Source organism: Gopherus flavomarginatus, chromosome 7 (assembly GCF_025201925.1).
Source record: "Gopherus flavomarginatus isolate rGopFla2 chromosome 7, rGopFla2.mat.asm, whole genome shotgun sequence".
Taxonomy (NCBI): Eukaryota; Metazoa; Chordata; order Testudines; family Testudinidae; genus Gopherus; species Gopherus flavomarginatus.
The window spans coordinates 3,199,435-3,211,567 of NC_066623.1; the positions used below are offsets into that span (position 1 = coordinate 3,199,435).

A 12,133-nucleotide genomic window follows, 5' to 3' on the forward strand; every position below is an offset into this window, starting at 1 on the left:
TGAGAAGTCAAGAACAGAAGTAAAATCTTTGGCTGCAACCTCAAGCAACAATAAAGTGACCTGACAGAAAGCCAAACTGGAAAGGCTGAGTGAATTAAGGGCAAATATAAAAATAAGATTTCTGCTCCAAGATTTTAGAAAGGACTGCAGGGAGAAGGAAGAAATCAATAGAAGGCTTTTTAAGACTAGGGAAAATAGCTCAAAAGAAGGTGGACAGAGTCTGAGACCAGAGAAGCCTTTTCAGTGGCCAAAGTCTGAGATTAGGCAGTGGTTTGGTAACAAAGCTATCCTTAATTATAAGAAGTTACAGTAATTCACTTTTTTCGTAGCAAGTTTTCAGAATCTTATTAAATTTGCTTTATTCCCGCTATAGTCTTCAGTGATAGTGATTAATTCCATTTCATTTTCAGTCCTTATTATCGCAGACTGGATTTGAACTGGCAGCTCAGAGACTTATCCCATCAGTCATCCAAGTCCCCATAGGTGCTTTATTTGAAATGTTTATAGAAGTTTCAAACAGCTCCCCCAGACAAAAGGCTGTTTTGAATGTCCAGAAACTCCTGTGTATCAGATGTATTCCTAATTATATATAATTTATACATCACTTAACAGCAAAATTCTACTCCTAAGGTTTTATATAACCAGTAAATTCTAGGACTGACTTTTTATTGCATTATGACTCAGGTTATAAAGCATTAAATTGTTCTCACATCAGAATGCTGGATGGTCTTAATCCTCATTTTTAGTGGGGGAGTTGCTATGCAGCATCAGATAAGAGATCAATACAGGAGAAATGTAATATCTTATGGATATAAATTCCAAAGCCAGAAGGGACCATTGTGGTCATCTAGTCTGACCTCCTGTAGAACACAGGCCAGAGAACTGCCTCAAAATAATGGCTAAAGGTCTGCTCTAGAAGGACACCTATTCTTGATTTTAAAATGGTTAATGATAGGGAATCCACCACAAACCATGGTAAATTGTTCCAGTGGTTAATTACTCTCACTGTTAAAAATTTAAACCTTATTTCCAATCTGAATTTGTCTAGCTTCAACTTCCAGCCATTGGATCATGTTGTACCTTTCTCTGATAAACTGAAAAGCCCATTATTAAATATTTGTTACTAAGACTGTAACCAAGTCACTTCTTAACCTTCTCTTTGTTAAGCTAAACAGATCAAGCTCATGGAGTCTATCACTAGAAGGCAGGTTTTCTAATCTTTAATCATTCTCAGGGCTCTTTTCTGAACCCTCTCCAATTTATCAACATCCTTCTTGAATTGTTGGCACTGGAAAACAAAGTATTCCAACAGCAGTTGCACCAATGCCAAATACACCTCTACCCCAATATAACGCGACCTGATATAACACAAATTTGGATATAATGTAGTAAAGCAGTGCTCCGGGGGCAGGCAGGGCACACTCTGGTGGATCAAAGCAAGTTCAATATAACGCTGTCCTCAGGAGCCAAAAAATCTTACTGTGTTATAAGGGAAACTTTTATATCGAGGTAGAAGTGTACAGAGGTAAAAAGAATCTCTCTAGTCCTACTCAAGATACCCATTTATGCATCCCACGATTGCATTACTCTCTTGGCCACAGCATCACACTGGGAGCTCATGTTCAGGTGATTATCTGTCATGACCCCCCAATCTTTTTCAATGTCACTGCTTCCCAGGATAGTCTCCTCATCCTGTATGACCTATATTCTTTGTTCCTAGATGTATGCATTTTAAGATGGCTAAGTATAAATGTTTGTTTGCTTGCACCCAGTTTATCAAGCGATCCAAATCACTCTGAATCAGTGACTGTCCTCTTCATTATTTACCACTCTCCCAATCTGTGTGTCATAAGCCAAGAGGTCAGACTATATGACCTAATGGTAAATTCCTAGAGCCTAAGGCTAGGAGGGACCAATTGCTGTTGAACAGTGTGTACACTGCAGTGGTTTGAGGCTATTCTGCAGTGATTTAGATACAAGGAGGGGAACACTACTGAAATTAAACCACTGATTTGCTGGGGCTTAGCATTAATTTTTTATGTTTCATAGAAACAAAGTAAACCTCTGAAATTCAGTTCGACTGGAATTAGAGGGAGCATCATTCATACAGATATACTATCCAGAAAGAATCACTAAGATTTGTGTTCCCCTCAGAACTGCTGGAGAGGCAGCATCTCACATTTCAATAGAGGGAACTTCAACGGCGCTTCGATACTGTACGACTGTGCTGAGTGCAAGCTATTTTTCAAATTTGACAAGAAAAGTACATAGTGTAACAGTAAAATGTGAGACTGTGTGGCAAATGGATGATAAGAAATACAAAAGACTGGAGTATGATTTCTTGTGTTTCATACAGAAATTCCCAGTAAGAAAGTTATTGGATTGACTACTTTGACTGCTGGCTGGCGGTGCAGGCAGAAAGCATGGCAGGTGGGTAAGAGCACAAGCTATGCCAATGGAGACAAGTTCAAATCCTGACAAAGAGGGTTCCCCCCATCCTTATTTAGACACATCAGACCACCTCAACATTCAGTCTTTGTTCAAAAGACAGGCGTGCTGCAGCTCAGGACTGGGGTGCATTTACAGAGCTGTGCCTGCCACAGCAGGACACTAATGGTTAATGCCATTGTGGTTGTCCCTCTTTTGCATAGGCTGTTAATTCCCTTATACATTAAGATACAAGAGTTATTCTTTGCCAGACTTTAAATTATTATTAACTAATATTACATAAGTTGTTGGTTTCATTAGAAACCAATTTCTCTTGCAATTATGAGACCGTATTTAGCAGTGGTCACTCATTTTAGGCTTGTATGCTGAGTCACATGCTCTTTAAATGTGGGGTGACTATTTTGTTCCATAACCAAGCACACTGATGTCACCCCTCAACCCTCTTAATTTAGCCTGTTAAGAAGCCTCCTGTCCTGCCCTGAGGATTCTTCTCATTTCCTCATCTTGCAGAAGCAAACTCTTGCTGAACTTGCCTTCAACCCCTTGAATGGAAGAGGTCTAGCGAGGCTGATCTGGCAGCTGGCTCAAGATGCAGCAACCTCCGACAAACTTGCAGCTATTTCCCCTGTCCTGTTATGGCTGAAGGAAGGGAAACAACATTGTTGTGAAGTACCATGGTATCATAACTAAGCAGCCCAGAGCTGTAGCTGCAATTCATGCTGTGCGTTAAATATACTGATTAAGGCTCAGCCAAGTCAATGTGCTAAATGAACAAGCAAGACATTCTCTCCTCGGATAAATATCTGGTTTATATGACGTGTAAACACCTGCTGATAATCCACTTTGGGCCTCCGCTTTTTCCGTGGCTGGCCTTTTGCATTAGCACCCCCTGCACTAGTGCCCTCTGTCTGGGCAGTCCTGCTCGGCAGGTCAGCCTTATTCCTGACTGCCAGATGCAAGTTGTCATTCGTTGTTTTTTCTCCAGCTCCACCCAAAACTTTCTGCATCCCACACTCGTCCTCTGCTCTCCCCCATCCTGACCCAGCTTTCCGTCCAAGGGTCTTTGATTCATTTGTCAGAGCTGGCTCCTCTGTTGCAGTCCTTGAGTCAGCTCCCTTCTTTATCAAGGACTCCTGCAGTTTGAGTCTGTCAAACAGCTGCAAGGGAACATTCAGGTAAACAATCACATTCATAAACAGAGGCTTCTCATTCTCCCCTCCTAAATGAAGCACTGAGCACCTGGCCCAGAAACAGCAGCCAGGACACATGATGGTTGATGATAAAATATTCCACCAATCAATATTAGATTTTTGCCAGAGTTAGGCCAAGAAGCAACGTGAATGGGTGTCTCACGCATACAGATCTGCCAGACTGGCTATGCAAGAGTGCCTTTAGCATCTCATGACTAATAGGGAGTTTGGTTTTGCAGGGGCGATACCGCCATGGAGGCAGTGCTCAACACTATGGCAGGAAAGACAGGAGTCAGCATGTTGTTCAATGACCTCTAAACCACCCTCTACCCCCAAAACAGTCAGTTCTAAAAGAATCCCTATCCTCTCTGCCTCAGCCAGGAGGCAAACATCAAGGTTTCACATCACAGCTATGTCAGGACTTTATTCAGGGAGAAAAATAGATCCTTGGTGCCCCATTGTCTCATTAAAGGAGCCCCAGAAGAGAGCCGTTTTGGGAGGTGAGCGGCCAAAACCAATAGTTACTATTCATAAAAATGCCTAGGATAGCAGAACTGATAAATAATGAGTTAATTACTCTGAAAATGTAAAGGTGCTGAAGTTGGAAAAGAAATTATTATGCTGGCATTATGTGTAATGCTGACATGTGAAACAGACACTGGATTGCTTGGCATGTCCAACCACAGGGTTTCTTAATAGAAAACCACCCCAGTATGAATGGGCTTAAACGGAACACTGGCACCTTGAATATTTAACAGATAGATTTAAAAAAAAAAAAAAAAAAAAAAAAAAAAAAAAAAAAAAAGGGAGGGGAGGAGGAGAGAGAGAAGGGAAATCTATCCAGACAGATTTAAATAGTATGTCCCCAATTTAAAAACAAAATTCCTTATAATAAATTTGTTTAAGGATTTCTCAGCTCCCTCGAGATTTAGAAAGGTCTTTTGAGCAGGCCCAAAGCAACAACATTAAACATGCATCTCCTGTCCCCCCTCGCCCTCTTCCTTGCTGTTCATGTGTCTGTGTCTATTGCCTCCTCAGTTTCAACTTTGCTGTAACTGGTAAATGCCCTCTCATGGTGCCTGGGAAAACAGCAAGCATGTGAGCTCCAGCACAAGACATGAGAGGGACAGCTTCATGATATTCAACAGACTGACATTCAAATGACCAGCAGATTAACAGTGAAACTGACTATAGACAAAGTGCTGTCAAATGCACAAAATAAACAGACTAATAAAAGTATATGGGGGAGGGTGGGGAGTTTTTGCTCTGAACTCTTTCAGTTTAGTAATCTTCTAGGATTACCTGTAAAAGTTACTACAGTTTCAGATGGAAATGCTACCTTTTTAACGACTACAAAAATAAGGCATAGAAAGTCAGTTGTTAAGCTATTAGAAAGCTATTTACCCTGGTAAGAGTCAGCTGAGGTTCACTGTAGAATGCTTTGCCCAGTACAGGCTTTCTGTATGTCTCATCTACATCTGTCAAGGCCTGGAAGAAGACAGAAAGGGAAAAAATTCAAGATAAAGTTCTAAACACTCTGACCTTCAAAACAGCTTTGTATCGTACCTTATAAAGCCATCAAAAAAAGCATCTTGTCTCAAGGACAATCTAGGAACAAGCACTACATAGGAATTTGTTTCTTTAGGTATAAAAACAGAGGCTCTGTAGCGTCCAGCAGCTGCTTCTACATTACTCCCACATCCTCTCCATCATCCTCGCACACACAGTTTTGTTGTTTTCTATCCCAAGATAACACTGATTTTTTCCAACTTTCTTCCACCTTCAGGGCTCAAAACCCTTTGATGGCTGCCTTCCCTCCATCCAATCTCCCCTCTCACAATCTTGCCTTGCTCAGCTTTTGTAGCACTGAAACATGGTAGTCTGCCTCCTTTAAGGAAATGGGGTCTTGGGGTCAGCTCATTCTCCATCACCTGGTGTGGCCCTTTAAGATTTTGAGAGGTCTGATATAACAAAGTTGTAAGAGATTTTGATAGAGAGGAAGTGGTCACAGGAATAGGTAGTATTTGGGAGGAAATCTCGTTATTGTTTCTTTAAGGACCTGGAACAAGGAGATGGACAAATCAAGGCTCCCTTTTCTCCCAGCCAATTGAGATGAGCTTTAAGAAGCAGACAAGCATATATGCTGCCTCTTCACTCATAGCAGGAGTAGACCTGCTTGCTGAACTCTTTGACCCTGAGAACTAACTGGGGAAGAGGGCCCAGCTGAAGGAGAAGATGGCTAAGGCCCTACAGCTGACCTAAGATACAAACAGTTCCAAGGGGAGAACGGGGGACTCTTGCCTTAAGGAGAGACAGAGGGACTGCATGAAGCACTACCCCAGCTCCATGGAATATGTGGAAGGAGAACTTAACATATGGAAGAGACAGCAGTTTAAGGAGTGACATCAAATGAAAGAAAATCAGTCTCCTGAAGGAAAAACAAACAATGAGAGGTTCAGAAGGTCAAGGTAAGGAAAATGATCAGGGAGGCAAAAAGAGCAAGAAAAATTGTTTTGAGAAAAGACAGAGGAGTAGTTTCCAACACACCATGCCTAGATCTTGCAGAGAAGACTTTAGAAATTTCTGCTACCCCTTATATTCTACTCCCTGTGTTTGGTAACAGAAACTTTAGAAATTGTGAAATACATCCTAGCATTCAGCACAAGGGCAAAATGGGTTCATGATTGACAATACTACACTCCCACCTCCTCCAAGTTTGCCAGTTTAGTCCCTCTCCCAGTGGGTGTTTAGGCATTTCCAGTGCAGAGGTTGTAAGTCAAGGAGTAGTACAATAAATTACCATATTCCAGAATTTGTCAAATGCAACCAAAAACCCTGTGCAGACTCCACGCAGTCCCTTGAAAGTTCGGATGTGGACATTGACTTTTACACCATCTCTGACACAACGATGTAGCTCGCCAAGAGGGCTGCCTTCATGAACTAGAACAGATATGAAACACCATCAGTAAAGTGTATATTTTATACACAACAAAAAATACTCCATTCTTTCTAGTAGTACAAGAGAACCTGCTTGGAGGATACTATTTTATAACAAAACAAAATGGAAATCCAGAATTGTTACAATGTATTGCATTAAGCCAACTATAATTCCCAGTGGAGCAGACCTCTACTTACAGTGGGATAACAGATTGTGGTTTATGATGGTCTCAGTGAACACAACCGAGTCAAAATGGCCTGACTATGGGCTTGTCTACACTGGCACTTGACAGGGCTGCAACTTTCTCTGCTCAGGGGCGTGAAAAAACACCCCCCTGAGCACAGTAAGTTTCAGCACTGTAAAACGCTAGTGTAGACAGGGCACCAGTGCTGGGAGCTACGTCCCTCATGGAGGTGGGTTTTTTAGAGCACTGGGAGAGCTCTCTCCCAGCGCTGTGCCATGACTACACAAGCCACGTTAAAGCGCTCCCACGGCAATGCTTTAACATTGCCAGTGTAGACTAGCCCATAGTGAGGACAGGAAACAATTTTGCTACGTCTGAAAAACACCCACTTAATCTGAATGTTCAGATAAAAGGAGTTTACAAGGAACAATGCATAAGGCAGGAACCCCATCCCTGCCTAGAATGCTCGGGGTACACAGTCCATGTAGAAACAAGTGAAATGATTTAAGTCCCAAAAAGGTAGCCATCTTATGGGAGTACTGCTTCTCTTTACAATGAAACTTTGAAACAATGGCTCACTAGAAGATCTTTGACTAACTAAGTTGAATCAGTGCGTAATTTACTAAGAGCTTCTTGGTTCAGCTGAGACTTAGTGGCTAGCAACCACTAATGCAGTACTCTCCCCAGCACCATACATCCCTCAGTGTATTTCACAGTGGGTTACTTGAGTAGACCATACTGCACAGTATTTGTCTAACAAAGGTTTACTTAATTCCTTGAGGTAGAAGAGAAAAGACTAAACTCCAGCCCCAAATGAGAGTTTGTTCAACTGCAGAACAGCACTTGTTTTAGTCTTAGTGAACAGCCATTAGGGAGGGAGCAGAGTCAGGGGAAACGTGTAACATACCCAGCCAGTATCACCGCAGAGCCCCCTACCCCATCCAACACTTCACAGCTTCTCCTCACCCCGTCCCTCCACTCACTATCCACCCCAGCCATTCTCTCTCCATCACATCCTGCCCCATCCAATGCCCCCAGCCATTATCTGCATACGCCTTCCCCTCATCCCTCCATCCAGTATCCCCCCCCCCCCGTCCCTTCTCTCCACACCCCATTCACCACCACCCCACTGCCTCACCCTGTCCTGCCACCCCAGGCAATATCCACCTCCCCCCACCCAATCACACCAGCATTCCCAGGCTACAACCCCCACAACCCTTATCCCAGCCAATACCCACAAACCCCTTCCCTCCACGCCATCCAACACCTCACAATTCCTCCTCACCCCCCTCCAGAGCCAGCACCCCCATCCCTTCCCCCACCCCACTGCTCCCCCTTCCCTCCAGAGCCAGCACCCCCATCCCTTCCCCCACCCCACTGCTCCCCCATCCCTCCAGAGCCAGCACCCCCATCCCTTCCCCCACCCCACTGCTCCCTCATCCCTCCAGAGCCAGCACCCCCATCCCTTCCCCCACCCACTGCTCCCCCTTCCCCCACCCCACTGCTCCCCCTTCCCTCCAGAGCCAGCACCCCCATCCCTTCCCCCACCCCACTGCTCCCCCTTCCCTTCAGAGCCAGCACCCCCATCCCTTCCCCCACCCCACTGCTCCCCCTTCCCTTCAGAGCCAGCACCCCCATCCCTTCCCCCACCCCACTGCTCCATCTCCCCAGAGCCAGCGCTGTCCCCCCACAACCAACAACCCCAAATAACCCTTCCCCCACCCCACTACTCCCCCTTGCCCCTCCCCCCACAGCCAGTACCCCCATAACCCTTACCCCACTGCTCCCCCTTCCCCCACCCCACTACTCCCCCATCTCTCCAGAGCCAGCACCCCCAACCCTGCCCCCCCCACAACCAACAACCGCAAATAACCGTTCCCCCACCCCACTACTCCCCCTTGCCCCTCCCCCCTTACGCGGCATCCTGGTGAGGACGTTGCGCGGGGCCCGGCGGGGCCCGGCCCGGCCGCGGGCCGCCGCCTCGCGCTCGGGGTCGCGGTTGACCATGAGGCGGCGGAGGCGCTGGAGGCGCTCGGGGTCGGCGGCGGGCGGGCGGCGGCGGGCGCTGCGCGAGGCGGGCGGGCCGCGGCGGGCGGGCGGCCGGCGCAGGCCCCGCTGGAAGCTCTCGTACTCGGCCAGGTTGTTGAAGCAGGGCGCGCCGGGGAAGGGCAGCGGCGTGCGGGCCGAGTACAGCGCCAGCAGCGGGTCGAAGCGGGCCGAGCTCACGTCCAGGCGGCTGGGGCTGGGAGACCGGCGGGGCTCGGGGACTGGAGCCGGAGCCGGGGCCGGGTCGGAGCCCGAGCGCCGCCGCCAGCCCCGCGGCTCCCCGCCGCCTGCCGCCGTCTCCATGCTCCGCTCGCCGCCAGGCCGGGCTCGGGCTCGGGCTGGCGGCCCCTTGTAGCCCGCCGCTAGGGGCCGCCCCAGCACCGCCCGCAGCCCGGCACCGCCCCGAGCCGAGTCCGGCCCCGCCGCGCCCGGCCGGAGGCAGCGTGACCAGATGTCCCGATTTTGTAGGGACAGTCCCGAGATTTGGGGCTTATTCTTATATAGGCTCCTATTACCCCCCAGCCCCTCCGGCTTTTTCACACGTTCTGTCTGGTCACCGGGCCGGAGGGGAGCAGGTGGCCAAGCAGGCACTGCAGAGACAGCCGCGCTTGGGCATGGCCGGAGCCAGGCAGCTGTCAGCAGGCTCCTGCTGTGCCTCAGTGCTGTGGTTATTAACCAGAGACACACGTACCCCTGGGGTACACCGAGCAAAGAGCTAGGGCATACGTGGGCGCCTCGAGAGATCTGCCTAGTTTTACAGCAGCCTACGTGAACTCAACTTATGTCACCACAGACTAAAAGTTGATACGGATGACTTGTTTCTACCGCTCTGTACACTGAACTATATGTATAATATTTATAGTCCAATGGCTTTATTTTATAATTTGTTGGTAAAGATGAGACCATCAGCAATTGTTCAGTACGAGTATGGGTGTGACACAGTTTTGTATTTTTATGTCTGATTTTTGTAAGCAAGTCATTTTTAAATGAGGTGAAACTTGGGGGTGTGCAAAACAAATCTGACTCCTGAAACGGATACAGTAGTCTGGAAAGGCTGAGAGCCACTGCACTGATGGTTTCAATACCGGTGAGCTTTGCTCAGTGCTTATCACCTCATCTGGCTGGAAATCCGGCCAGCAGCCTCAAGCCCCAGCCCTCCTGACTGGTAATCAAGCTAACCAGCACTCAGATAGATGCTCTAGTTTTAATATGGCTTCTCTAATTGCTGCACCTTTAATTAATTTGTCCTACCCAAACCCCTCTATCACAGCAGCTCTGCCTGTGTAAAACACCTTGTCCGTCCCCCAAGGAGCTTTCACAGGTCATGCACTGGCTCTTTCGTACAGGTGAGCACTTACATTGCACAACTGAAAGAGAGCTTGGTAAAGGTCAGTACAAAAAGCTTTTTGTTATTTTTTCCTTACATATTGCAGAAGTATTTTCTCAGAAGGAAAGTGACAGTTTTAGTCCCTGGAGTCCATTCTAGTCACTGTTAAAAGACTGCTCCCCCTGCTATTAAACTCCATAACTAGTTCCCAAAGGTCAGATGCTTCATTTTATGGCAGTAAAACATAACAGAGAAAAGTTCTCTGAACAACTTCAAAAGGAAGTGTCCATTTCTTAAGTGGGTCACAGTGAAACTTTACCTGCTCTATAGAGGCACAGTGTGAACACAGCATTGGGCCACTGGCACATACTGGTTCTAATTCTGTCCAACACTCATCCAGCTCCTCTTTTGTCTTGGGCAGATCCATTTGCAATTGTTTCAATTTCTTCTAGTTTTGAATAGCAAACTTTAGATAGATAGGGCCTGATTGTTGGAGGTGCTCAGCACTATTTACTTCAGTTGGAGTTATTTGTTCAGCACCTCTCAAAACAATGTGACCCAAAATTAAAGGCCGCTTTTGAAAATATGACCCTTACCAATGGCCTGCAGTTTCCGCCTATCTGTGAAAGGGGAATATTTACCTATTATACACTATTCTGAGGATTGGTTAATGTTTGTAAAATGGTCTGAAGATATAAAGCCCCATATCGGTTATAAGTCTTATCAGCTGGAACCATGGTCTCAAAAAATTCTTTCCACTTTATTCCAGAGTGAAAAATCCAAATTTTACTATCTTTTTGTTGAAGATTAATTTATTATATGAAGAAAAACCTCCAGAAGTCAGTTACTGGATACTGACAAGAGACATTCTGGAGTCCAAAGGAGTTTAAATTTCAGACCAAAAAACGCAGAGAGGGCTCACAGATGCTAGGAAGACTCTAAATAACTTTTTGGTGTCATGATCAATTTGGAATGATGTGCTGCCCACCCCACAATCCCCCAGGTCTGCCTTTTCCTATTAGCTTCTTGATGATCCCATACCCATACTACACATTAAGAAAATGAGATTATATACACTATCTTATATTTAAGTGCTTATTATCCAGCTGGCTTGAATGTATTATTTTCTTTATACCCAGCCTATCACATTAACAGGAGTGGGGGCGGAGAGGGAAATGGCCACAGTAATAAAACACCTTGACTCCGTAAACTTTTATTAGAGCTTTTCAAACAGGTTGTGAATAAATAATAGTAAAAAAAAAAAAATGCATATTGCTGTAAATCAGCTCCCTTCCGGGGGGGTGACAGGGGAGGGGGAGGAGGAAGGAGAAGTGGCTGGAATTAATTAATGAGACACAAGTCCAGTGTCAACCTTCTTTAGTCATAGTTGCTCCTTGCTTTTATTGTCTATGCCCAGCCTGCGAAGCATGAACAATCCCTTACCAAGTACTTGTCAACATAGTTTAACCAGACCTAAAGAAGAGTTCTGTGTAAGCTTAAAAGCTTCTCTTTCACCAACAGAAGTTGGTCCAATAAAAGATATTACCTCCCCACCTTATCTGACGGTTAAACTATATCAACCGTATCATTTGGAAACCAGTATAGGTAAAATGGTACCGTCCCTAGTGTGGATGCTTGTATATCAGTATACCAGTATAAGCTCTTTTATAGCTTATCCTCCTAAATATACTGGTATAACTGTGTCCACACTAGGAGCTGAACTGATTTAACTACACCTCTATCCCAATATAACATGAATTTGGATAACGCGGTAAAGCAGTGCTGGGGGTGGGTGGGAGGGCTGCGCACTCCGGTGGATCAAAGCAAGTTCGAAATAACGCGGTTTCACCTATAACACGGTAAGATTTTTTGACTCCCAAGGACAGCGTTATATCGGGGTACAGGTGTACTTTTGTAACAAGTATTCCTCTAACCAAAATAGTTAAATCAGCACAAAAACTGTGTGTGAGCCAGGTCACCAAATTCCTTCAGGTACAGAC

General features: G+C 45.8%; 1 protein-coding gene across 1 annotated transcript; it reads right to left on the minus strand.

The window, feature by feature from the left end:
• Positions 1-2,228: 2,228 nt before the first annotated feature.
• Positions 2,229-9,109, minus strand: LSM11 (LSM11, U7 small nuclear RNA associated). The gene is made up of 4 exons (XM_050961308.1): positions 8,677-9,109; positions 6,439-6,578; positions 5,043-5,126; positions 2,229-3,605 (listed from the first exon to the last, which is right to left on the minus strand). Exons 1-4 carry the CDS (start codon positions 9,107-9,109, stop codon positions 3,204-3,206), a joined length of 1,059 nt encoding a protein of 352 aa, XP_050817265.1. The 3' UTR covers positions 2,229-3,203.
• Positions 9,110-12,133: the final 3,024 nt, after the last annotated feature.